The sequence below is a fragment of the Numida meleagris genome, chromosome 1 (genome assembly GCF_002078875.1).
Source record: "Numida meleagris isolate 19003 breed g44 Domestic line chromosome 1, NumMel1.0, whole genome shotgun sequence".
Classification (NCBI taxonomy): domain Eukaryota; kingdom Metazoa; phylum Chordata; class Aves; order Galliformes; family Numididae; genus Numida; species Numida meleagris.
In genome coordinates, this window is record NC_034409.1 from 193,750,653 (window position 1) to 193,775,532 (window position 24,880).

At 49.8% G+C, this 24,880-nt stretch overlaps 3 protein-coding genes across 4 annotated transcripts; 2 read left to right on the forward strand and 1 right to left on the reverse strand.

Annotated features, from left to right (window-relative positions):
- MRPL48 (mitochondrial ribosomal protein L48) lies at positions 296-7,923 on the forward strand. Its single transcript, XM_021384170.1, has 8 exons — positions 296-411; positions 1,510-1,562; positions 1,889-1,926; positions 2,861-2,946; positions 3,701-3,873; positions 5,470-5,572; positions 6,302-6,391; positions 7,668-7,923. Exons 1-8 carry the CDS (start codon positions 391-393, stop codon positions 7,740-7,742), a joined length of 639 nt encoding a protein of 212 aa, XP_021239845.1. The 5' UTR covers positions 296-390; the 3' UTR covers positions 7,743-7,923.
- LOC110392158 (cytochrome c oxidase assembly factor 4 homolog, mitochondrial) lies at positions 9,587-10,982 on the reverse strand. 2 transcript variants are annotated; one of them, XM_021384172.1, is made up of 2 exons: positions 10,891-10,982; positions 9,587-10,067 (listed from the first exon to the last, which is right to left on the reverse strand). In XM_021384172.1, the coding sequence occupies exon 2, from the start codon at positions 10,043-10,045 to the stop codon at positions 9,788-9,790; it is 258 nt and encodes an 85-aa protein (XP_021239847.1). In that variant the 5' UTR covers positions 10,046-10,067; positions 10,891-10,982; the 3' UTR covers positions 9,587-9,787. The 2 variants fall into 2 exon arrangements, with proteins under 2 accessions (XP_021239847.1, XP_021239846.1); XM_021384171.1 differs by having other exon boundaries at positions 10,832-10,902.
- PAAF1 (proteasomal ATPase associated factor 1) lies at positions 10,972-24,750 on the forward strand. The gene is made up of 12 exons (XM_021384152.1): positions 10,972-11,112; positions 11,195-11,235; positions 12,658-12,761; positions 13,288-13,377; positions 16,998-17,096; positions 17,698-17,848; positions 20,652-20,846; positions 21,158-21,249; positions 22,392-22,507; positions 23,015-23,097; positions 23,479-23,561; positions 24,509-24,750. Exons 1-12 carry the CDS (start codon positions 11,066-11,068, stop codon positions 24,584-24,586), a joined length of 1,179 nt encoding a protein of 392 aa, XP_021239827.1. The 5' UTR covers positions 10,972-11,065; the 3' UTR covers positions 24,587-24,750.

Consider the following 24,880-nt stretch of genomic DNA (forward strand, 5'->3'; position numbering starts at 1 on the left):
GGAAGGGGATGGGGATGGGAGGGAATTAAGGTCCCTTCTAACCCAGCCATGCTATGATTCTACCATACAGTCCATGATCTCTACGATTCAGTCCATGATCTCCCCCCAGCATAGAGGTGAGGCTGACAGCTCACCAGTTCCCTGGGGTCATCCTTTCTCACCCTTCGGCTGCGATACCGCCTTGTTTCCCCCATGCAGCTCCCCTTGTGCCTTCCTACCCCCAGCGGGGGGGGGGGGGGGGTTATACCCCATTGCAGTCCCCGGGGGCAGCGGGTTCTGTTGGGAGGTGAGGGCGGAACGCGGGGCGGGGGCTGCGGGACGCGGCGGAGCGGTGTAGGGGGAGCACCGCCGGGGGAGCGCTGTGAGCGGCGGACGCGGCCCTGCGCAGGGATGAGCGCGGCGGTACCCGCGGTACTGGGGGAGAAGGGAGAGGGGTGGATGAGGGGGACACGGATCTGGTAGGAGGAGGAGAACGGGGGAGAGAAGCTCAGGCCTGGCTCTGATACCATACGGTGAAAGAGAGGGGCAGGCCTGGGCTGGTGCTGGGATGGGGACGGTCCTGCCCGGCCCAGGTGCTGGGATGGGGACGGTCCCGGCCCGGTTCTAGCCCTGGTACAGGGACAGACCCGGCCCGGTTCTAGCGCTGGTACAGGGACAGACCCGGCCCGGTTCTAGCGCTGGTACAGGGACAGACCCGGCCCGGTTCTAGCGCTGGTACAGGGACAGACCCGGCCCGGTTCTAGTGCTGGTACAGGGACAGACCCGGCCCGGTTCTAATGCTGGGGGTGGTCTGGAGAGGTAGGGCAATTGTGGCCCAGTTCTGTTGGGTATGGAGACAGACCTGGTTCTGGTACCCCCAGTAGCCTCCCCTGCAGCCCCTAGATGGGGCAGAGACCCCCATCTCTCCCTGGGCACTCAGGAACCATCCACTGACACCATGGCCGCAACAGCCCCCATCCCGTCATCACCTCCAGGGACCCCCAGGTCCTCCCCACCCTTTGTTTCTCTGGTTATGAGGTGGGCAGATGTGTAATTAGCCCCTTCCTAATGGTGCAGCCTGCTGGGGTGGTGGTGATGACAAAGCAGCGCTCCCTGTTTTTCTCTGCCTGGGTGGTAGATGAATGGTGTTGTCACTGCTCCATGTGGAACCGAGATGAGCTCAAGGGTTGTCCACGTGGCTGTTGTAGCTCGGAGGCAGTAGGACGGTGTGGGGGATGAGTGTGATCTGTACCCGTGGAGAGGAGAACCTCCCACCCCAACTTGTTCCATCCTGCAGCAGAGTGAGGGGGTGCAGGAGCAGGTGATTGTAGTCATTGTCATCCTTTTGCCACTTTCCTCTATACTGTGGCAGTCTTCTGGAGTGTAACAGTGTGAAGGGGCTGTGGACAGATCGGGAGGGTTTGGGGTACAGTCAGAGGCTCTCGGGTCTTGTTTCAGTTGGGGTATTCTGGGAAACACCGGTAAAAACTCGCTAAATGTTCACCTTGTGATTACGATGATGTATTACAGGTGCTGTGCTTGAAAAAGGGAACATTCCTAAAGCAAGTGTTTGCTCTCAGCCGGTGAGTCATAGAAATCAACTCCATTAAATACAACACTGTCTAAGGTGTTAAGAACACTTGGCCACTTCTACAGGCTGTGTCAGAAAACGTATGGTTTTTAAAAAGTAATTCTTGCTGAGGAAAGCCTTTAAATTGAGGAGGGAAGGCTTGGAGCTGGTGTCTGGGAGCTGAAAGGCTGAAGGATGAGGAGTGAGTCTCCTTGATAATGGAATCTTATCTGTGGCTGAGGGACATGAGGATGTGAGCCTTTGTTCAAGCGATTGAACGTGTAATGTTTCCACAGCTGTGTGAAATTGGAGTTTTAACAGTAGTCTTCTTTCCTACAGAGCAGCAACACCAAGAGAAAGTCGTCTGTGTGCTGCAGGTAGGGCTTCTTGTTGCCTGCATGCAAGCCGAAATTTTACCTACCCAAAATAACTATTTCACACTTGAGCATTCCCGTTTCCTTTTGAATGCTTGCTAGTCACATTTGAGCTGGTTGAATAACCAGAGTCCACGCTGTTCTGCCTGTACCTTATTTTCCTAATCTTTTCTCCTGTTTCCCCATTCCAAGTACTTCTATCTGTGGTGTTATGCTGTGGAGTGACACTACTCGGAACCTGTTGGCTGTATTACTGTGCAGGAACTTACCTATATCAGCATGAGGTCCCACTTCATCATTTATTGAGGTGGTGGAGTCCTCTGTTGCAATTTAAAGTAGAACTTGATTTTGATATGGAAGCATCTGCGTGGCTTAGATCCTTGGTGTTCAGTTTCTTTTTGCTGTTCTGAGCTTCATTTATTAAAGTGAAAGCTGCTGAGGGTTTCATTTTACTCTGGAGAAAGAAGTATAAATAAATCCGATGCCATTTTGATTTGGCTTCCTAGCACATGCATATTTGAACAGGGCTGAATTTAAAATGAAGTGAGGCTCAGATCCATCATAATAGCATCACTGCTGTCACGTAAGAGGAGACAGATGTAATGTTTCATTAATATCCTCACCATCCACTGGTCTTTTTTTTTTGTTTGGCTGAGAATTTACCTGGGAAATGAGTCACTTTTAATCTCTTCCTCCCTTCCTGCTGCTCACCACTAACCAGCTGGGTATTGCAGCAGGCTGGATGGGATATGCAGGCGGCTCAGTGGGGTAGAGACCTGCTGAAGCTTGGCCTGCCCTTGCCTTCCTCTAAACAACTGAGGACAAAATCTTGTCCTCAGCACAGATTCTGGGCTCTCAAAGCACCCGTAGCTGTTTGTTAAGAGGAAGGATGTGTGCCATTCAGCTGAAAGCGTGGTTGCTCTGCTTTCATTTTCAGGTGATGCACTTGTGGGTTACCACAGACACTACAAATCCCGTCCTACCCATGGCATTGGGAAGTATAAACATCTGCTCCCAAAGGAGGTAGGCACAAAGACTGCATTACTGTGCTTGCTTTCAACTGACCCATCCATGTACAGTCTGACTCAAACGTTGGTGTTATGAATTCTGTGGCTGATGAACCATATTAAAAAGTGAGCAGGTGATGGTTTACTGCTGCATTTCTCAGTAGAGATTGTTATGTCACATGAAGTACAACACTCCATAAATATATATATATATATATTTTGTCCAGTACATTCTTGTTTAATTTCAGTCGTCTGGGAGGGAGGAATCTCTTCCTAATGATGAATTTGACAAAGCAACTTCAGATGATTGCTGAATGCTGTGAGCAGGTCGTATTTGCATTTAAACTCCTCAACATTCTCTTGATTTTGGAGAGAAGACAATTTCTGCAAAATGAAGAAACAATAACTCATCCAGACAGCTGCCTGGAAGGCAGGGGCTGGATTGAAAGCAGGTTGATTTCTACTCGTTGGTTTCTTCGGGAAGGAATTCATCACGGTATGCATGTATTTTCTGTGCCACTTCTGTAGTGCTGCCATCCAAGAACTGAGCTGCTCAACTTCAGAACATCTGCTGAGATAATGTCATCCCAGTTTCATAGGCAGGGAAAATGAGCGCAGATGGGCTGTGATGTGTTCAACGTGGTTCAGCAAACCTTTGACAAATGAGAGTATGCTAACTCAATCTCCTGTGTTAAGCAAGAGTTAATGTCTTGTGTTTCCAGCTGCACTGGGAAAAAAAAAATCTTTCTTTCTTTTTTTTTTTATTACAGGTTCCAAAGAGAAAAAGGGATAGAGTACAGATGAAAGAGATAAATGTTGGGACTGAATATGAGTACGGAGATATTAACATCCAGATGACTTCCTATGATATGTGTCTCGTGGAGCATTTTGCTCAATATGTGCATAAGCTCTGCAACCAGTTGTCCATTAGAGTGAATGAAAGGTATAAAGAATGCAGCTCTGTGTGCTTGTCATGCATTGCAGTCACATTGCATTAGGCTGTGTGAGGCTTGTCAATGATGATAGCTTGCAGTAAAAGGCATGATATAATCTCTGACAGATGCTCACTTAAAATCCCGATCTTCCATCATCTGCCTGGTGTTCTCTTTTAGCTTGTTTGTCAGTTTGGGATGCTTTATCTGTGCGAGGCTGAAATGGAGTTGTTTGGGACTGAACAGATCTCGAGGAGAAATAGCTGTTACCTTTTATTCCATTGAAATACACCCTCAAGGCTGTGGATGTTGAGTCCAGGAGTGCAGGCCTAAGTGCTGCTGGTTTGGATGAGTCTGAGGATTGTGACAGAGCTTCTTGGCTCTAGCAGTGCATCTGAGGAGCTGGAGTCACTACATTGCTGTAAGGAAGTAAAAATACTTAGTGGTGGTGATCTGAAACATCTGTAAGTGTACCTCTGACTGTAGTCACTGGTCCCAGCTGGTAAAACCCATCAAAAACAAATTTTCTTTATGTTCATGCACTTTGAACTGTCAGACATAGATCTGAAATCCTTTGTCCGTAGATCACTTGTTATAGTCCCTCTGCAATGTGTTTGCACCAAACGGCATTAAAAGCTGTGACACAACAGCAGCTGATAGGTGTCTCCTTCAAGAAGGATACCCAGAGACACTGAGCAATGATAATGCTGTCAGCAATGGTGTGCTTGAAAGCATTTGCAGAGAAACCCCACAGCCTGGGGCTATTTAGAGCAGTGCCAATGCAAAGCATCACTGCCTTGCATAAAGCTGGTGCCCTCTGAGCTTGGGCTGGATGCACAGAGCTCAGCGTACACAGAAGAGATTTGCCCTTTAGAGGCAGAATTGGTAAGGCTAAGCGGGGGAAGGAAGTTTTTCCAGCTGAAAAAGTGATGCAGGTGGAGATTCTGTGCTTTGGGCAGAGTTGCATGGGAGATCTTATAGAAGATCTGTAGCAGGAGTGGTAGTGAGCCCCAGAGCAATGAGACGGTCTGTGCCCTGGGTGTAAGTCTGTTCTGTCCTGCATACAGATGGCAGTGTCAGCGGTGTGGGCAGCAGGATGTAGCCTGTTGCTATTGATGTTTTGAACATCAGGTGGGGAAGCTGGGGTGTCTGCATTGACAGTGACAGGAGAGCAGGCTCTGATCCAGTCTCTGTACCCCTGTTCAATCACAGAGGTGAAAATAGTGTCCTTTGAGTGGCGTGCTGCAGCACTACTTTCTGCTGTTCCTAATGCCAATAGAAAGACTACTGCAAAATAAATAACTTTTGCTTTGAAGCTCTCCTTCAGCTATACAGAACTGAAAAGTTCTCTTTTTGAGCTTGCGTATGATTCTGTAGCTGAAAGAGGTTTTTGCTGCCTGCAGTGCTGCAAGCTTCTCCCTTATCTCTTTTCAGTAAGGCACCCAGCTTCTGCCAGTGCTTGATTTGCAAGATACATTGTTTGCATAATTAATTTCTCATGAAAAGTTAATCTCCTTCCACATTCTCTGCTGCTGGAAGTGGATTTGTTCCTGTAAAGTAGTGCCAGTCTCCTCTCTGTCCCAAGCACTGACCTGTGCTTCCTGCAGCTACGCGATGCCCACCAAAACCAACGAAGTGCTGTTCTTGGAAGAGCGAGGTTCCAAAATGCAGCTGGATGCAGTCCTCACCACCCACCAGAGGGTTGTCCAGGTAGGAGCTGCTGTTTGCTGATAGTGCTGCGGCTCTTGTGCGGCACCTCATCTCTCAAAACCTATCAGCAATAGGAGTTAAGTCCCCTTGAGCAAATGGAAGGTGTCATTTGTGCCTAACTCGAAGCACAATGAAGTCTAATTAGATTTCTTGCTAAAGGTTACTCACAAAGTAGAAAATAGAGAAAGGGTTCCTGGGTTCTCTATTTCAGCCAGATGATTTATTAGCTATTTTCTGCAGAATACAAAGGGTAGAAATGTCATGTTTGAGGACGAACCATTGAACAAACTCGATGAAATGTGGAAATACTCTTGGTATTAGCCAGTTTCAAAATGGTACCGGTAAGCAGGTGATTCTCCTGAGTGATTCTTCACTACTGCATATATACAGCATGTTCCTGTGCTGTGTGCTGAGCCTCTGCTGAATTATTTTAAACCTTGACACAGACTTTGTTTTGCTGGAGAGAGCTGGTGCGAGGTTAACACTGGGGCTTGCAGGTTTGCCATGGCAGCTTTTGTATGGAGCCTCACCTAAATGAAAGAGAGCCAAAACAAGAGCTTTGGGCTGTGCTGTACACGAGGTGTGCACACGAAGCTGAGTGCTTCTCTAATGAGGGAGTTGAGTGCCCTGGGCTCATACTGGAATGGATTCTCTCCCTGTGCCATTAGTAAAACGAGTCCGTTTTGCATTTGTTGTTCTGCTCCTGCAGCGCTTTCTTTCTTCTTTCAGATCAGCAGATTGAGCTCAACGTTTGCTCCAATACTCTTGGAAATTATTCAGAGTAATCAGCCTGAAGGGGTCCATCTGTTAATGAAAGAGGTATGCTTAATGTTACCCATGTCTTTGCATTTAGAAGGCAGGTATGATGCGTGATGTGAATTTGCTAAGTGCCACAGAAGGTATCTTCCCAGCCAGGCCCATAGATCTGTAGAAGATGGCAAGTTGCTTTCCTTTGCTCATGCAGATTCCCTGCAACTCAGAAGGGAATATTCCTCTTCAGCAGTGCCTCACAGCCTCTTACCTGGGAGTCACCAGGAATTTCATGGAGTTGGTAGCAAAGCTGGGACTAGAAAACCAAATACTGTGCCCAATTCTGATGGAATTTGCTCTGGAAAGGGTTCTGCTTGTTTTCTGCAGAAACCACTAACGGTTTTCTCAGCATTGAGGACTTCAAGACAATTATACTCCCTAACCAGGACTCTTACTGCACCATGCATACGGAGATACTTAAACTACTGCTGCTTTATGTTCAAAACAGTTCCAGGAAACTTCTTTTATTCAGGGACTAAAAGATTTTACAGCTGGAAAGGGAAGGCAATACACTAAATTCAAATGTAAAAACAGTTTTCTTACATGGCCTTTGTAGAACATTTAGTTATCTCCAGCTCTGCAAAAACAGAAGGAATATAGGAGGAGGTCCCTTGAGTCCAGTAATCTCCTTTGCTTTGGTCACAGTCCCTGTCTTAGGACTGCCATCTCTTTAATTTTGGCTGATGGCTCTGTCTCTGAGGGAGAACTATGACATTGTGCCATTTGCAAAGTCATCGCCGTCTGATGCAGGGAGCCCAGGGGAAAGACCTGAGCTGGCTTCATAAGACTGGCAACACAGAGAGTGATTAAAGCTTTGGGATGCCCTTACAAACTTCTGGAGGAAGTGGCAGGTCTCTGTAAGGACATAGATGTGCTGGTGATAAGCAGTGGCAGAGCTGGAGCTGTCCAACTTCTCAAGCACAGTGCCACTGCTCACTCTTCCAAAACATAATTTCTCACTTGAAGACTTTGGTTTGATGGCTGCGTTTAACACATGTCCCATGGCTTGCCCCCACTTTTCTGTTTCCTGTGCCATTTTTGTATCATGAATACTCATCTCCAAACTGCAGCTGGTAGCTCCCTCAGAACTGCAGCATTGAGGAGGAGCCTCCAAGGCTGAATTGGGGCCACGAAGGAGTCCCAATTCCGTGGCTCAGTTGACATTTAAGTCTTTCACTTTTCTCTTTTCATTGATGCTCTTTGGGAGAGGGGAGGTTTGTCTTTCTCTTGATTTGAAAAGTACTCGAGGCAGTTTTTTATTTGCTCTTTCTTTTCCTCTCTGCAGCACACAGAAACGGACTTCAAGAGCCGATTGAAGGCCCGACCAGAACTCGAAGAGCTGCTGGCCCAGGTGAGCTGAGCTGGTGGAGAACACTCTGTCCATTTCAGAGCTATCCCTGGGAGTGTGAGGCTGATCTTCCTCAGCTGCTCAAGCCTCCAGAAAGTTGAGGCCTTTGTGAGGTCTGTAGTGACAAGGAGAAATTTCCATTGTTGTGAAGTGTCTCATCTTAATAAGGACAAATACATATGTTTATTTCTAACTTGTTTGCGCTGTGAATGAAAGGGGTCCACGGTGAAATTTGGTTTTACTTTTCTCAGTTCTCCTTTTTTGGCATGTTCTGGTTTGTGGGTGTTTCTGTAAGTTTCAGCCTACAGAAATTTCTAAGTTAATAATGATAACCTGTATTGCTCTCTTAGGACAAAGCTCTGCTCAGATCTAGAATTGGAGGCTTAGAATTCAAGGAGGCTTAGAGATACAGAATCTCAAAATCTGGTTCCTTTGTCAGTCTGAGCAAGGTGACATCCAACAGGGATTCTGCTGCAACGAGAAGCCCCTCTCCTCCCAGGACAAACACACACTCTCCCAAACACTCCTCCATCACTGCAACCCAAATTCTCCCAGATGCTACTGCTGTAGAAGGGGCTGTCCTGCTCTTTTTTGCAGCTGAAGGCTGGAACATTGTGTTGTTCTCGTACAGCTGCATAGATCAGAGCTCTGCCAACATGAATAGAGCCTCAGAGCCCTGGGAAGTTGGGGATGAGCATCCCTGAGCAGCTGAACAATTGCTGCTTAACAGAAAAAAAAACTCAGCAGAGGGAGGAAGGTTGGAGCCATCTGTCAGGCAGCGTGTGCAAAATTACTCCTTGATTTCAGATTTGCCTTTCACACCATCAAAGACACGTTTCTCTCTGGATCCCTGAAGCCAGGCTATTTGGAAAAGGGAGAAATCACTGTGCCTTGAAAGCACAAAGCGCAGAGAGGTTTGGGAAATTTCCCAGAATGGTGCACTAGGGCAGGGAGAGCAAGTGAAACCTGAAAGCCTGGCAAGCTGTCAGCAGCTCAGGAAGCAAGAGACAAAAGCTGTTTGCAGAGCTGGAGCGCGACAGCTCTGTGCCAGCACAGGAATACTGATCATCCCTGCTAGCACTGAGCACCACACTGCCTGTCTCCTCCTTCCCCCAGCCCTGGCTCTGTGCATAGCAGTGCTGAGATGCGGGATCAAGGATGCTCTGAGCTTGGCTGCTCCTGCAAAACGCGGAAGGGAGCTGCTGCTTGTGGGTATCCATATGGATGTGGGGTGTAAGAGGTTACAGCACCCACGTTTCTGCTCTGCTCCTCGTATTTCTGAGTGCCTGAGCCTGGGAGGTTGGAACTGGGTGATCTTTAACCAACCCAAACCAGTCTGTGATTCTAAAGCTACTTTTATTTAGGCTGAGACCTGCTCATGCCATCCTTCGGGTAAGCGTGCTCTAATTGAGTGTCAGCCCTATTTTGGATGCTAAGACGAGATTAGGAAAAGATGGATTTTTTTTTTTTTTTTACACATTTCATCAGGAAATGAGCTGTTTCCCTGCTGTACCTGGGGTCTATAGAAGACCTACACAATCTCAGGTTTCCCTTCCAAACCAACGAGAGAGGATTTGAGTCCATTTTTACAGCTCATTTGCCACGAGGTTAAGCGGGGCTGCACCCCACCTCACTTATTCCCCCACCCCAAATCTTCCTGGGTCTTTCCAGAAGGGGAGCAGCTCCCACTCCAGAGGCTGAAAGCTTTAAGAAGGGCAGAGTGGAAATCCTGGTGTGAATGCCCCACATTTGGGATGCTTTGGGCTGCTGCTTCATTGATTAAACCTGTACTGTATGGTACTGACACGGTGCAGCGGTCCCCTCTGTGCCGTGCAGAATGAGGCGAGTTCTTCAGCTGGGAGGACAAATGCCATCAGATTTAATTTCCTGGCTTAAAATGAAGATGATTTAACCAAGGTAACAACCCACTTCAAAGAAAATTATAGGAAAAATAAAAGGAAACACGTCCCACAGCACAGCCCACAACTCTGGGGAATGGATAGAGGTGTCGGGGTGCCCAGTGCGGTGTCCCCATGTGGGGTTCAGTCCTGGGGGCCTCAATCCCCGTGGGGGGAGCGATGGGGTGGGTCGGGGTGCAGCTCCTCGGGGTGTGGGCGCTGCTGCCGGGCCATGCACTGCCGGAAGGCCTGGACCTGAGCCTGGCAGCGCCGCCAGTCCCGCTGCTCCGCCATGCACTCCTGCAGCGCCCAGTGCTGAGCTGCGCAGCCCGACCGTGACACCAGGGCGTCCACCGGGTCCTCCTCCTCTTCCTCCTCTGATTTAGGACGGCTCCAGGCATGTCCAGGCTTCGCCATCGCTCTGGTTGCTGGTGTAAGGCTGGGGGGGTGATGGCAGACATCAGGGTGCTGCCTCTCATGAATGCCCCAGTTGGGGCCGCCTCCTTTTTGGGTGGTACAGAACCACCACCTTTCTTCCCCCCAGCCTAAGGGTACACCCCATACAATCCCTAGGATGCTGAGCACCCACATAGCACCCCCCCATACCTCATATGGACACCTAACATCCCCATGGCACCCTCCCAGGGCATCCAGCACCCCCCGTATCTCTATAGGTGCCCGGAAACTCCCATACTACCCTCAGAGCACCCAGAACCCACAGCACCCAGAACCTCCCCATACCTCTATGAGTACTCAGTAGCCTCGTGCAACACCTGAGGTGCTCAGCACCACCCCCCCTGTGGAACCCAGCACCCTCATGCTCCCAGCCCCCCCCCAACGGGGTCCAGAACCCCCCATGTGCCCCCCAAGGGTACCCAGCGCCCCAAGGGCACCCAGCAACCCCCCATACAACCTCCAGAGCACCCAGTACCCCCTGATAAAACCCAGTATCATCCCCCCATGTACTGTCAAGGGCACCCACAACCTCCCATACTCCTACGAGTACTCAGCATCCCTATGTGCACCCCACACAACCATGGGTGCTCAGTGGTCCTCAAGGTCACCCAGTACCCCCTATACAACCCCTCAGAGCACCCAACACCCCCCATGTACCCCTCCTAGGGCACCCAGCACACCCCAAACCCTTATGAATGCCCCCATACAACCCCCAGAGCATCCAGAACCCCCTAGAGGGCTCATCACCTCTTATGAGCCCCCAGAACTTCCCTCCCGCCCATACAGGTGTTCCGCTCCCTCCATACCCCTGTAACTCCGCGCGGCCCCTTTAAGACTGACTTCCGCGTAGACACTTCCGGGGCGGGGCGAAGTCGCGGAGGCTCTCGCTCATTGGAGGACGCCTGAGACTTCCGTTTCCGCCCCGCGTGGGAGCTGACGGGAAGGAGGGAGGCGGAAGAGGAAGGGGAGTGCAGTGTCAAGATGGCGGCGACGCTGCGGATCCAGAGCGACTGGAGTCAGGCGCTGAGGTGGGAACTGCCCCTCGGTCCCTTTCCAGCCCCAGTCTCTTTCTTCCGGCCCCGCGGTCACCGCTGGTCTTTCTCTTCGCAGGAGGGATGAGGGCGAGGCCTGGCTGAGCTGCCGTAGCCCGGGTGAGCGCTGAGGGCGATGTGTGGAGCGCCTGGGTGGGGGTGGTGCGGCCTGAGTGGGGAGGGGTGGCGGGAACTGAAGGGTGAAGTGGTGAGTGGGGCTGGGGAAGGTGCTCAGGGAGAGGTGAGGGGGTTCCGGGGGTTGAGGGGACTGGGACCGGGGCCTCTTGGGAGCGGTGAGGTTGGTGGGAAGCTGTGGGGTCGGGGTGGGGGGTTGAGGATGGTTGTGGAAGGGGCTTGGGGGTGAGGAAGGCTGAGGGAGTATTAGGAGGAGTGGAGGGGATTTTGGGAGGGGGTGTGAGTTAGAAGAGAGATTAGGGTGGTTTGGGGAAAATCTGGGGGCTAGAAAGAGGGAGTGAGGACAGTTTTTGGGGGGACCTTGTAGGTTAGGAGTAGGGTGAGGGTGGCTGGGGGCTTGGGGGGGAGATGAAGATGGTTGGGGGGGGGGGGGGCTGTGGGTTAGTAGGGAGTGAGGACGTTTTTGGGAGGGAAAAGTGAATCTGTGGGTTAAGAAGAGGGAATGAGAACGGTTTGGTTGGGGGGGATAGGGTTATGAGGGTGTGAGGTTGGTTTGGTGAGGCCTTGTGGGTTGGGAGGAGGTGGGCGAAGATGGTTTGGAAGAGCTCTGAGATAGGAGGAGTGGGGTGAAGATAGTTTGGTGGGAGTTAGGAGGGGATGAGAATGGTTTGAAGGAATGAGGACAGTTTTGGGAGTAGTCTGGGAATAAGGGCAAAGCGAGGATGGGAGTGGGGGTAGTCTGTGGGTTAGGAAGAGGGAGTGAGAATAACTTGTTTGGGGCTGGTTTAGGAGGATAGTTTGGGTTAGGACAGGGTGGGGATGTTTTTGGAGGGTACCTGTGGGTTAGGAGGGGAGTGAAGATAGTTTTGGGTGGACACTGTGGGTTAGGAGAGGGTGAGGATGGTTTGGGGGAGGTCTGTGTGTTAGGAGGAGGGAGCAGGGATGGTTTTGCAGGAGACACTATAGGTTAGGAGAGAATTGAAGATTTGTGTGGGGACACTGTGGGTTAAGTGGAAGGGTGAGGAGGGCTTGGGGAGCACCGTGTGGGTTAGGATGGGGTGAGGATAGTTTGAGAGATGCATATGGGTTGGGTGGGGGGGTGAAGATGATTTGGGAGGAGACCCTGTGCGTTAGGATGAGGGGAGTGATGACAGTTTGGGGGAGCAGTATGAGTTAGGAGAGGGTGAGGGCAGTTTAGGAGTCCATGTGAGTTAGGAGCTGGTGAGGATGGTTTGAGGGCGCCTACAGGTTAAGAAGGGAGTTGAAGGTGGTTTGGGGGGAGACGCTGTGAGTTAAGAGGAGGAGTAAAGATGGTTTTTGGGGGATAAGGGAGGGTGAGGGTGGTTTGGGGGTGGACCCTGTGTGTTAAGTGGGAGGAAGGTGAGCTGAAGGCTCTTCTCTCTGCAGGGAAGCCCACGCTGTATGGCAGCCTGACTCGCCGTGGGCTCAGCACCGAGGGTGTCCCTGACATCGCTGCCTCCGAGGGCTTTGTGGTCGGCGAAGTCACCAAGGTGACAGGGCTGGGGGAAATGTGGGGTCAGTAACTGCCTTCCACACGTGGGGGGGCCATAGTCTTAGGACAGCTTAAATAGTAGCCTGAAGCTGTCACCTGGTCTCTCTGTGCAGTGCCCAGGTGTCTCTGGAGCTTGTAGTGAAGCGTGGTTGGTCTCTTCTCCTAGGTGACAGTGGTAGGATGAGAGGTGATGGCCTCAAGTTGCACCAGGGGAGGCTCAGGTTGGAAAGTAGGAAAAAAATTCTGCTTTGAAAGAATACTAATGCACTGGCACAGGCTGCCCAGGGAGGTGGTGGGGTCACTTGGAGGTGTTCCAGAACTGTGGGGGATGTTGTCAGTGAGCATGGTGGGGGTGGGCTGTCATTGAGCTTGGGGATCTTAGAGTTCTTTTCAAAGGTTGAAATTGATGTGGTAGTATTTCTCTGTTTCTTTCACCACCAGTGTCTGCAAGTTGTTTGTGCCTCAGGTGTTTACAGGTGTTTCAGTAGGACTAAAAGCACTTTTATTTTTCTTTTCTCCCCTAGAAAAGCATTCTCATTTCTTGTCCTCATGAGAATGTGTCCACCAAATTCTTGGCACCGTACACAACTTTTTCCAGGATTCATCAGAAAAGCGTAAGTAACGTTGCTGAGCAAGAAATAAGTGGGATTGACTGCAGATTTCCATGATGCATCTGACTGGTGTGTGCCTGGTCAGGTGATGGCTTTGTGTATAAACTGGCTAGTAAACCACATCAGACCTTACAAAAGAAACAATCCTGGTTAAGCTTCGCAAAAAAAAAAGAAAGTCCAAGGTTCGTTAGATGCTTGCATGTATTTCTAAAACTAATCCTAAAAAATAATTTTTTCATGGCTATTTGTACTGTCATAGTCCTGGAGATTTCTGAAGCTCAAATTGTTTTGTAACACTGGTAAGAAATTGGATGCTTAACTGTGACTAAGTAATATTTGGGTCTGACTTCTTCTGTTTTGATTTCTTTTAAAATAAATAAAAAGACCAAGCGATTTCCACCCACAAGAATCCTAATTTCCCCATATTTCCTAGGTTATTTCATATGAAATTTTCTCATATTAAAGTTTTGGAATGAGCACTGGTGTATATTTTATTGTTCCTTGCAAGGGGGTGTAATAGAGGAGTAATTATAGAGGAGTCGGAGGGTGACAGCTAAAGAACTGCAGGGATGTGAGAGGAATTGGGCTGAGGTTTATGACGGTGCTCTGGGAAGTCTGGCTGGCTTCCCAGGAGAGAGCAGGGCTTAATTAATGCTCAAGACTGAGCTGTGGAAACCAGAACTTGCTGTTATGGAGCTGCAGGTATTAAATGACTTTGGAGAAGGCATTGCTGCTGGTGGGTACCCTTTGTTTTGTTGTTCTTTAACTGGCTGATCATAAAGAACTTGGATTTCCCAATGCCACAGAGACCAGATATGGCCCTTCTTGGGACACTTCATCTTCTAGTCAAGTCACTTTTGCTTTGAACCATTTTCTTGCAAGTGCTTTAATCTGTTCGCTTTCAGTCCCGTGGCAGATTCCACTGTAAAGCTGGAAGACAGATGAATTAATGTTTAAAAAAACCCCAACGAAACACACACAACAAAACAACCCACAAGACAAAAGAGGCTCTGTGCACTGAGCTCGTCATCTTTGATTAAATCTCCCCCTGCTTTGCAGTCCCTGTTTGCTGTCATTTAATGAAGCTGGCTGTCTGTGATGCTTGCTGTATGACCACTGCATTGAGCTTCCATTGCAGGGTTGGTGAAGCAGCCAGGGATTGAATGTTGCATACCTTCATCTTAATCTGGTTGGGAATTCAGAGACTACAAAAGCTCAGCTCGTGCTTTAAAATATATCTATTGTATGAACTTGCCACTTAGTATAAACAAGACCTGCTTGTTTTACTGAGTAATCCTCTTTCTTGTTGTACCTCTGCAGTCTGGGGGTGCAACAAGCACTGCTCCTCCCTGATACGGAGCAGCTGACTTGGACCTGAGGTTTCCTTTTTGCATGTGGAGGAAGGCATAGCTTGGCTTTGCTGGGAAGTGGTCTGTGCATTTGCTGAACACTTAACCCCAAGAGGGAAACGATCCAAGAAATGAGGGAGCATGCAGCCTGCATGCAGAGCCAGCTGCCCTAAAGGGAGCTGCAGTGGCTTCAGCAATGCTGTAGTACACCTGACTCGTGAGCTATTGAGTAAACTGTTGTGATAAACTCAGCAGAAAATGCTGAAAAGCAAAGTCGGTGCTAATGAAGCTCAGCAGCAACATAAATCAAGATGCGTTTTGACACAGAGGCAATTCTGCATCTCTGCAGCTGTTTTAAGAGGAAATGGGGCTGTGCTGAGCCCGGGCTTGGCGCAGAGGCAGCTCCTGAGGCAGAGGTGAATCACTTCTGCGAGCTCTGTGCTACTGAAGAGTCCCCAGCTGCCCTTTTGTGTGATAAATGGAACCGACTTCCACAGCTTGGCAAAATGGAAATGCAGGCAGAAGTGTTTAGTCTGCCGGCAGAGGGGCGTGATGGGTTGCAGCTGTGCTGCAGAGCTCCTCTGGAAGCGATACCCATTCACATGTAGATGAGCTTGAAGCTGGTGTGGGCTCGGCTCCTGTTGCCCTCCTTACCTGCTGCTGCTTGTTCTGAGTGCTCATGCTTGCCCTTGCCTGTTTCCGTGCCCCTCCTCCTTTGGATGTCATCCATCAGCTTGATAGAGAACAAATTGCCACGGGTGGGTTTGCTAAATGAAACGTCACCCAGGTTAACCGTATGTAAGCAAACGTGTTGAATGGCTTTTTTAATAGCTAAGGCGCTGCCCTCTGCTTCTATATCTTCTATCTTGTGTTTTAATTCCCAAACTGGCTTTGTTTGAAGTGGAGGCACGCACCCTGGGTGATGGACGTGCACTGTAAGGTGCTGTAAGAACTGCAGCCTGCACTCCTCAGTGCAGCTTCTCACGGTGGGTTGGTGCTTCTCATGTCTGGTGGTGGCTTTTGCCACTGCGGTGCTTTCTTTTCATCCCCAGAGTGCAAATAGAATCCCTTGGAAGCTTTTGAAGATAATGCAGTGCGAATCCAACAGCCTTCAAATCTTACAAGACAAGGCAGTGTTCTCCTACCCAGCAGTGATAGCTTCACTGCTTCCTGCAGGATGCGGTGCTGGCGTTAACCCTTGTTCTAACCAAGCCTAGGTGTTTTTTTCTGCCTTTTATTGCTGCAGTCCCTATTGGAAACCCCTGTCTCAGGTGTAGGATAGCTGTCATCTTGCATCACTTCATCCACAACTGCAGCACATCTGCCTTTCTCGCTGGCAGCAGTAATGCCATGCACTGTGGGAAGGGCGATCCTTTTCCAAGAGTGCGAGTTCAGCATCTGTTCTCTTCAGAGCTACTCAGATGTGCTGGTGTTAATGCAGAGCACGCCGTTGTTAGCACCCTGCCGTGACTGAGACCATCTGAGGAGGCAACCTGCTTGCATCAAACCAGTTTTAGTTCGGTGTCTCGGGAAACCTTGGCTCCGTAAATATCTTAAGCAGTGTCTGCAGGCTGGGCAGTCGGGGCACGCAGTTGTCTGGGGCTGTGCAGAACAGCTTGGCTCATTGCTTAACTGCATGTGAGAGCTGCTAGAAAAATCCAAATTCCTGCTTCACCTGGAGTAAGCCTGGAATCCAGCCGCTTCCCTTGCAGTCCTCTGACTCAGCATTTCTTTTCTCCCTGCTTTGCAGATCTCTGCAGAGAAACAGGCAGAGAATAACAGATTTCTCTGCCCGGTTGGTGGCAATTAGAAGAAATCTGGGGTGCACTGTGCCAGCTCCTGGTCCCCCAACTCATCCCAGCCCTGGAATGAGTGGGTCAGCCTGGATCAGCAGCAGTCTGTGTGAACAGATACATGGAGGAGAATCTTTCTATTCTGTCCTTGTCCTGTGGCAAAGCCTGATGCTCAGGATCCGTTGTTTTCTATTTTTATTTCTTTGTAAAGGCAGAGTTAATAGCTCAAAATGCACTGAGAGTTTGAGGAGACAAAGTCAGTGAACTGAAGGATGTTAAATGCTAGGGGGGCTGTTATCAAGCTGAAATCTTTAGCTGGAGGTATGGGCACTTCCAGATGTTTCAGAGAATTTAGCAATCTCTCTTGGTGAGATAATGGTGCTGGTAGATGTACTCAGCAGAGTTCTACATTCTTGAGCAGGATTTGCTATGTACAGAATCACCTGAAGCTAATCATTAGTGTGTTTTGTCCCTCCTGCAGATTACCTGTCTGGATATTTCCAGTGGTGGAGGGCTCGGCGTGTCTACCAGCACGGATGGGACCATGAAGATCTGGCAGGCTGCAAACGGAGAAATAAGAGTAAGAGCACCAGCTTGGTTTGCTGTTGTTTTGTCTGTGACACTGCAAAGTCATTCAGCCACGACCTGGGTCAGGCTGCCTGCACACTGTGAGCAGGCAAGGGTCTGGCTCTCGATTGAAAAACTAATGGAAATCTGGACATCGTGGAGGTTTTGTGTTGTGTCTGTAGAAAAGCACAGCTGCTCTGGGAGGAAATAGTGCTCCTCAGTGTGCTGGGGAGCTCCAAGGTGAGGAATTACAGCTGGAGTGCTGGGGGTACCCGACAGCTCCTAGCCTGCGTGGTACAAGCACTGGTTTATTCTGGGCTAGAGAAGAGAGGAGGAAAAGAAGAAACTGCCCATGGAATTTGATCTGTTATGAGAAACAAATGTAATCCCTTTGCTATGCAATGAGCTGTTCAAATAGCAGAGTGAGGCTCAAAGTGCACCTTTTTGCCTGCCTAGAATTCAGATAAATCCATTCCAGGAATGCAGACCTAGAGGATTTGAGCTTAATCCTCTGCCCACATGGTAGCACCGATCACACCGGTGTCGTAGCTCAAAGATTGCTTGGCATGAGGGTGATGACAATGGAACTAGCACGTAGTTCTTTGTTTTTCCAGAGACTATTGGAAGGCCATGTGTATGATGTGAATTGTTGCAGGTTTTTCCCATCGGGCCTTGTGGTTCTGAGCGGGGGAATGGATGCCCAGCTCAAGATCTGGTCAGCAGAAGATGCCAGCTGCGTAGTAACGTTTAAAGGTCACAAAGGAGGTACAGAGCACTTAGCCTTTAAAATGCTTAACCTGCTGCCTGTGTAATTGCGTTGCACCCGAGGGTTAAAGCTGAGTCCCCAGCCCGCTGCGCCTTGTGTTAGCTGTCAGAAGTTGTTCGGCCTCCCAGAATGTGAATAAAAGAGATCAGTGGCTGCTGTGTGAAACAGCTGGAACTTTCTCTCGCTGACCTGAGGGAGGACGTGACCCCTTAGCCTGTAGTGAGCGCTGGAGGTGGAGCTCTGGAGCTCTGACCTGCATTAGGAGCCTTGCTGCTTGCAAGGGAGCACCCCGCGAGTGCCCCTTGCTCATTCCCAGTTCGTCATAGAATCCTAGAATGGCCTGGGTTGAACAGGACCTCAAAGATCATCGAGTCTCGACCCTGCTGCCAAGTGCAGGGTCGCCAACCACCAGCCCAGGCTGCCCAGAGCCACGTCCAGCCTGGCCTTGAATGCCTGCAGGGACGGGGCATCCACAACCTCCTTGGGCAACCTGTTCCAGTGCCTCACCACCCTCGGAGTGAAAAACTTCCTCCTAATATCCAACCTAAATCTCCCCTGTCTCAGTTTAAAACCATTCCCCCTTGTCCTGTCGCTATCCACCCTCACCAACAATCGATCCCCCTCCTGTTTATACGCTCCCTTCAAGTATTGCAAGGCCACAATGAGGTCTCCCCAGAGCTTTCTCTTCTCCAAACTGAACAAGCCCAGTTCCCTCAGCCTTTCTTCCTAGGAGAGGTGCTCCAGCCTCTGATCATCTTGGTCGCCCTCCTCTGCACTCGTTCCAAGAGCTCCACGTCCTTCTTGTGCTGGGGGCCCCAGGCCTGAACACAGTACTCCAGATGGGGCCTCACAAGAGCCGAGAAGAGGGGGACCACCACCTCCCTCTCCCTGCTGCCCACTCCTCTTTTAATGCAGCCCAGAATGCTTCCCTTGTCATTCCCTTGTCAGCCCAGTCATGCTTCCCTTCAGTTGCTCTGGAGCCTCTTCCTTTTGTTTCCTTTGCCTAGAAAAGCATACAGCAGCTTTAAGAGACGTGCAGAACTTGGACGGGCAGTCGCTGCCTTGAGGATGCCTTTCTCCCTTTCAGCAGCATGAACAGCGAGGGCAGCTGCAAGGATGCTTCAATGATTATTTCTTTGGAAGGGCTGGAATAAGCTCGTTCATCCTCAGATGTTCAGCTCTGCCCCTCTTGATGATCTTGCTGCTGAAAATGACAATAAAGTCCTTGCATAGAGGATAGGTCCACCTTCTGTGCTGATTTTTGAGGACTGTTTGCTGTGATTGCTACAAACCCCTCCAGTTGACACTGCTTTAGTCCCAGTGGACTGCAAGGCATGGAAGGTGAGCCACACAGAAAGACTCCTGAGAGCAATTTCTGGGCAGAAATGCCTCCCGTCCCTAGAGATCATCAAGGTCAGGCTGAGCACCTGATGGAGCTGTAGATGTCCCTGTTCACTGCAGGGAGTTGGACCAGGTGGCCTTCAAAGATCCCTACCAACTCAAATGAGTCTATGGACAGAGCCTCAGTTTGACTTAATCTCTGATAAGATTTGGTTCCCAGGACCCTTCATTCAGAAGCTGTCTGAATTTACACACGATGCTTAAGCATGCTCCCCTTTTACTCCTATTTACCCACTTGCTCACTTGGGTGAGCATGAGGAAGTCCAGGTGAGTTGTGGATGCAGCGCAGGATGCCCAAAGCACTGCTCAAATTCCCTCCTTCCTGAGCAAACAGCACAGCTCTGCTCAGGCTCCTGTATTCCCCATCTCACAAAGTGCTTTACTGAGGAGTGCAAGCCACGTGGCCCCCTGCTGAAAAACTCATCAACTTATTTTCCCCTGAACCTGCCGTTGTTTTCGTGGGATCTAATTGTATGGATTTAAAACGCCTTGACAGAAATGTCCTGTAAGCAAAGCATGGCAGGCAGTGCGATGGCCTTGGGTCAGAACAGCTGTGCCTGGCTCCTGCCAGCTCCAAGGTTCGCTTGCAGAACTCCAGCCCAAGCTTTGCTTGGCTTCTGCTGACTCAAGCTTCCCCTGTCATTTCAGCTTGTGATGTTTAATGACCGCTTCTGTAGGGAGAGTGTTAATTAAGTCTTCTAACCATCTGACTGTTCCCTTCCAGAAAAACACTGTGTCATTTTTTTTTTTTTTTTCAAATCCAGACTCAAAATGGGGTAGTTAGGGGTCATTAGCATTTGCTAAGACTGTTCTTTTGATGTTACTGCAGCTGGGTAATAGAGATATTGCTTGCCCCATGCAGCTTTTGGGATTATCCAGAGCTGGAGTTGGCAGTGCTGGGCTCGACTGCTTCCTGCCCAAGTTAGAGGTTAATTCTGGAGGTGGAAACTGGGCAGGAGCTGCAGTATCAGCTAAGTCTGAGATGTGGAAGGTTGTTGCCCGGTTCTGCTCTAAGTGATAACTCACAAGAGAGAAAGGAGCCATAGTTTAGGGGTTGGACCAGGTGATATCTAGAAGTCCCTTCCAACCTCAGCCATTCAGTGATGTTATCAGTAGCATCCCACCCTTGTGCAGTGTGATGGCTCGCACTCTGATTTACTGGGAGCTGCTGCCTTTCACACAGACCTCCTTCTATAGAAGCTGTAGCTCCCTCCCCCCCGTGCTACACCTCCCATAATTTGCCTGTGTGCTGCCTCTGTGCCCTGCTGTGCTGGCTGGTGGCTCTCTGGGGACAGTGCCTTGGGGCTTGTAGCTGGGTGCACGGTTGCCTTGGGAAATGTATGCTCTTCTCCACCTTTGCCTTCTGTGCTGTCTCTGAACATGGCCTTTGCTTTGATGCAGGTATTTTGGATACTGCCATTGTGGATCGGGGAAGAAACGTCCTTTCCTGCTCCAGGGACGGCACCGCACGCCTCTGGGACTGTGGCAAATCCTCCTGTCTGGGTGTCATCGCTGACTGCGGCTCTCCCATCAATGGCATCGCCGTGGGCGCTGCTGACGACTCGGTGAACCTGGGCACGCCTGAAAAAGCACCCAGTAAGGAGCCTTCTCTTAAAGGACAACCTTTATTCCCCCTGAAGTTTGTCAGCTGGTGCTGCAGGTGTCATTCGGAGAGCGTGGCGTGCTGCTGTGTGCCCTCACTAGGTCACCAGAATAGAGCCCTCTGGAGGAATTCAGCCTTATCTTGCAGCTTGAGTGATTAAGACTGCGGTCTCGTTAGCTGCTGGCCTGCTTTGCTTTAAGAGGGATGTTGCTGCAGGTTCAGCAGTTGTGATCCCAGCTGTCAGACTTCAGGACACTGTCTCGCTGCGATGTGCTGCTGGTTTTGACCTTTGTCCTCTTCTCAGGTGAACGTGAGATTGGGACAGAAGGGAAAATCCTGCTGCTGGCTCGAGAAGACAAGAAGCTGCAAGGAGTTGGGCTGCAGAGCAGGCAGCCGGTAAGGAGGCTGAGGCTAGCAGTAGTGCTCTTCAAAATACCCATCTGCAGGAGGGGATGGGAACCAGCACCGTGCACACGCACCAGTTCTGTGCACTAAGTCCTGTGGTGCTCTCCTGAGAGTGCTCAGATGCTGCTATCAATCCAGCCCCGTGGGGAGCGATGCCCCTTGGTTGGGATCCCACATTGCAGTGTTCTCCCCTGTACTTATTCCCTGAAAGAGAGACTAAAACCCAGTACAATAAAGGGATCCTTTCTCTCCTTTTTTTTTTTTTTCTGGCTAGGTTTATATGTGGGGGAGGTTGAGGAGTAAGACTGGCTCGTGCATTCCACCCAGATGTGTGGCAAACTATTTAAACAGTGGCCAGTAGATGTCATTGAGAATGCAGGAACTGAGGCTGTGCATGCAGAGCTGCTGCCTTCCCAGCAGTCCTTCCCTGAAGCCTGCTCAGGAACTGCACAGCCATGCAGCTGGGGTGTAAAACTGCTCTTTGTTCTGAATAGCATGCGAAGGGACCTGAGGTGTTCACCAGCCCATCTCCCTCCAGCAAAGGGAAGGGAGTTGGTAGGTGTCAGGTCCTGAGGATCCTCCAGGACCATCCTGGGCAGTGGGACGCAAGCTTCTGACGTAGCAGATTTAATTCCCTGTGGAGAGTGAAAATGGAGTGGAGTAGATGCTCACCAAGGCTGGTCAGTGGGGTGGCAAGGCTTGGCTGGCAATAGCTTGCAGCCCTGCAGCAGTGATCGTGGCTCTGTACAAAGGGAGCAGTCTTCACAAACCTGCTTTGCAGATCTGGTCTTGCTGCTCCAGGGGTGTCAGAAGACAAATTTGAGCTTAGTGTTGGTCCGCCTGTCGTGGTGCAATGGATCCTTTCTCCAGAGGAGACCTAGGGGCGCTCACTGATTGCAGTAGCCTTGCTAATTTGGCAAGGCTGACTCCAGGGCACTGTTCTCCCACGCATCTTGGAGCAGAGTTGAGGGGGTTATTAACTTTGCTCTGGATTTGCAAGTTTGTGCCATGACTCACAGAAACAACCTTCCTGATTTCCTGAATAAATTGCTTCCTATTCCTGGCTGTCCCGTGGCTGCTTTGGCACATCTGTGAGATCTGACACTTGCTTTTTATTTCTCTTATATTTCCAGGTGTTCCTCTTTGTTGGATCTGATGCATTCAACTGCTGCACATTCCTCTCAAGTACCTATTTCCTAGCAGGGACTCAGGATGGGAACATCTATCAGCTGGATGTGAGAAACACCAAGTGAGTGCATGCCTGGGGCTGCAAGTATAGCAAATAGCAATTGTGGTTGGTTGTTTTCCCCTGAGGAAGAGCCAGATCAAAGGTGCTGGCAGACAGTGCCTCTTCTCAAGGTGGATGCAGCCAAGCAATGGCACTGTGAGCTTTGGAGCCTCTTGCAGCCCTTTCTTTCCCTTGGGGAGCACTCAGGAGGATGCTTTGGCAGGAGCTGCTCTGAGGTGGTTTTTATTTGGTGTGGAAAGGCAAGCTCTAAGCAAGGAGCATCCAGATGGATGGGTGGGGAGCCTGGCACAGAAAAATCTGAGATGTCTCATGCAGGACAAGCTCCAAGCTTGTGGCTGTTTGGGTAAAGATAATCCCCATGCCTTAGTGTTCTCTTCATGTATCTTTTAACCACTACCTCACATTCTTCTTTCGGTGCTCAGACGTTGGGATGGGTTGTTGATTTGACCATAATGCTTTTCTTCTTTCTGTTCCCTTATTTTTTTTTTTTATTTTTTTTTCTTCCAGTGCTCCCATCCAAGTCATTCACAGGTCAGGAGCACCTGTGCTTTCTCTGCTCCCATACAGAGATGGATTCATTGCCAGCCAAGGTAACTCAAGCGCTGTGTACAGATTGTAAATTGAGCTGAGCAGTTTTGTGCTCTTTATGCCCTCTCTTTTATAAAAGCACTGGATGTCCAAGCCACTAAAAGAGAGCTTGGCAAAGTGTCCATTGCAAAAAGGTGATGTGGTGGAACCTCTTATTACGTATTCGTTTTTTGCCTTGTGATTTTTATTCCCCAAAATAGCTCCTCCAAGGAGCTTCTCAATCATTAGAGCTTTTTCCCATCTCACTGATGCCCTCACAGCATGTATCCCTTTTCTTGGGGATTTCTGCTGGGCCCATAGTGCTGTTTGCAGGAAGAACGTGGCCTGTTTTTACTCATCACCCACTATTCCTTCCTTCCTTGGTGTCCCTTCTGCTTTCATAGGTGATGGAACGTGCTTTATCATTCAGCAAGACCTCGATTATGTCATCGACCTCACAGAAGCAGACTGTGACCCCGTGTACAAGGTAAGGAATATGGTGTGTTGACTGAAGTAGAGGGCCTGGGGAAGGGTGATGCCAAGCAGCAGGCAGCTGCATTTATCTCAGGAATAGGCTGCTCACATGAGCTCCTTCACACTGTTGACTTTTCAGCTTATTTTTGCTACCTGAATAATTGTAATCTTTGGCATAAATAAATGCCGTCAGCATCTCTCCGTGATACGTGGTAGTATTATCTCTGCTGTGCAGGAGTAGAACTGAAGCAGAGAAGTAACTTAATTAGGGAGTAGATCTGGCAGAATGTTCTTTTTTTTTTTTCCTGTAAAGAAGCTGGAATTGATCTGTGCTTGGGAGTTTACTGGGGTCAAAGCAACAGCTGGCAGCATAGTGCTGCCTGTGTTCAGCTCCTACGTGGTGTGAGACCACAAAGTACTTCAGTTGTTCTGTGTCCACGCAGATGGGAGACAGTGACCTGTGTTCCCTGGGCTCTGAACCACGCAGTGCTGATTGAAATTAGCTCTTAGTTTGAAGCAGTTCCAGCTCCACAGTCCTTTTCTGAGCCAATAAACACAATGTTACATGCTCCCTATAGAATAAGTCTGAAAGGAAACCTGATGTCTGGAAGTGCCCTTGCTGGGTGTCAGGGCTGCTCTGAGGACGAAGGAGCGTGTTGCTCAGACTGTGTGTAAACCCACAAGAAAGAAGTGTCATCTTCTCCGTGTGTGAGTGTCCTTCAGCGAGCTGTTAGGTACCGAAGGGACAGGGGGATGCTTCTCCCAGATGGTAATGATGGATGGAAAAGGCCCATTTTCAGAGAAAGAAAACAACACGAGTTGGTGCGTGCCTCTTTTAGATGCGAGGATACTTCTTGGAGAAATTGCAGAGCTGCTGGCTTCCTCTTCTTGAGAGGAAGCATGAGAGGTGCTGTGCTCACACCCTGCTTTGTTTATTGCATTTTTTCCCTCTTTTTTCAGGTTGCTCCGTGGGAGAAGCAGATCTACACGTGCTGCAGGGACGGGGTGGTGCGGCGGTACCAGCTGGGCGGCCTGTAGGCATTGGGGGGGACGTGTGTGCCCTGTGGGGCTGTATGGGGGTGGGGCAGGGGAATTAAACCGTGGGGGCAGCTCTGTTTTGTTGTTCCGTGGCTGTGAGGTGTTCACGTTTGTAACTTACAGGGGCTTTTTATCTTGTGGTGGGGGTAACTGCTGTTTGGGGGGGGGAGGGGGTGGGGGGAAGGGGAATTAAACCGTGGATGTGGGCTGAAATAAAGCAGTTTTCGTAAGGTGGGTGTGGAGAAAAAGCCTTCATTAAACTTGTCCAAAGACGAGTGGAGGGGGGCTGTGTGG

Bases quoted from the DNA above. Each gene is read 5' to 3' on its own strand.
- MRPL48 (XM_021384170.1), top strand. From the start codon at position 391: ATGAGCGCGGCGGTACCCGCG. The intron at 2,947-3,700 runs GTAGGCACAAAG...TTTTTATTACAG, and splicing joins AACATCTGCTCCCAAAGGAG to GTTCCAAAGAGAAAAAGGGA. The intron at 5,573-6,301 runs GTAGGAGCTGCT...TTCTTCTTTCAG, and splicing joins CCCACCAGAGGGTTGTCCAG to ATCAGCAGATTGAGCTCAAC.
- LOC110392158 (XM_021384171.1), bottom strand. From the start codon at position 10,866: ATGGGCGGGAGGGAAGTTCTGGGGGCTCATAAGAG. The intron at 10,068-10,831 runs GTGATGAGCCCT...TCACCCCCCCAG, and splicing joins GTTCTGGGGGCTCATAAGAG to CCTTACACCAGCAACCAGAG.
- PAAF1 (XM_021384152.1), top strand. From the start codon at position 11,066: ATGGCGGCGACGCTGCGGATCCAGAGCGACTGGAGTCAGGCGCTGAG. The intron at 17,097-17,697 runs GTAAGAGCACCA...TTGTTTTTCCAG, and splicing joins CTGCAAACGGAGAAATAAGA to AGACTATTGGAAGGCCATGT. The intron at 22,508-23,014 runs GTGAGTGCATGC...TTTTTCTTCCAG, and splicing joins CTGGATGTGAGAAACACCAA to TGCTCCCATCCAAGTCATTC.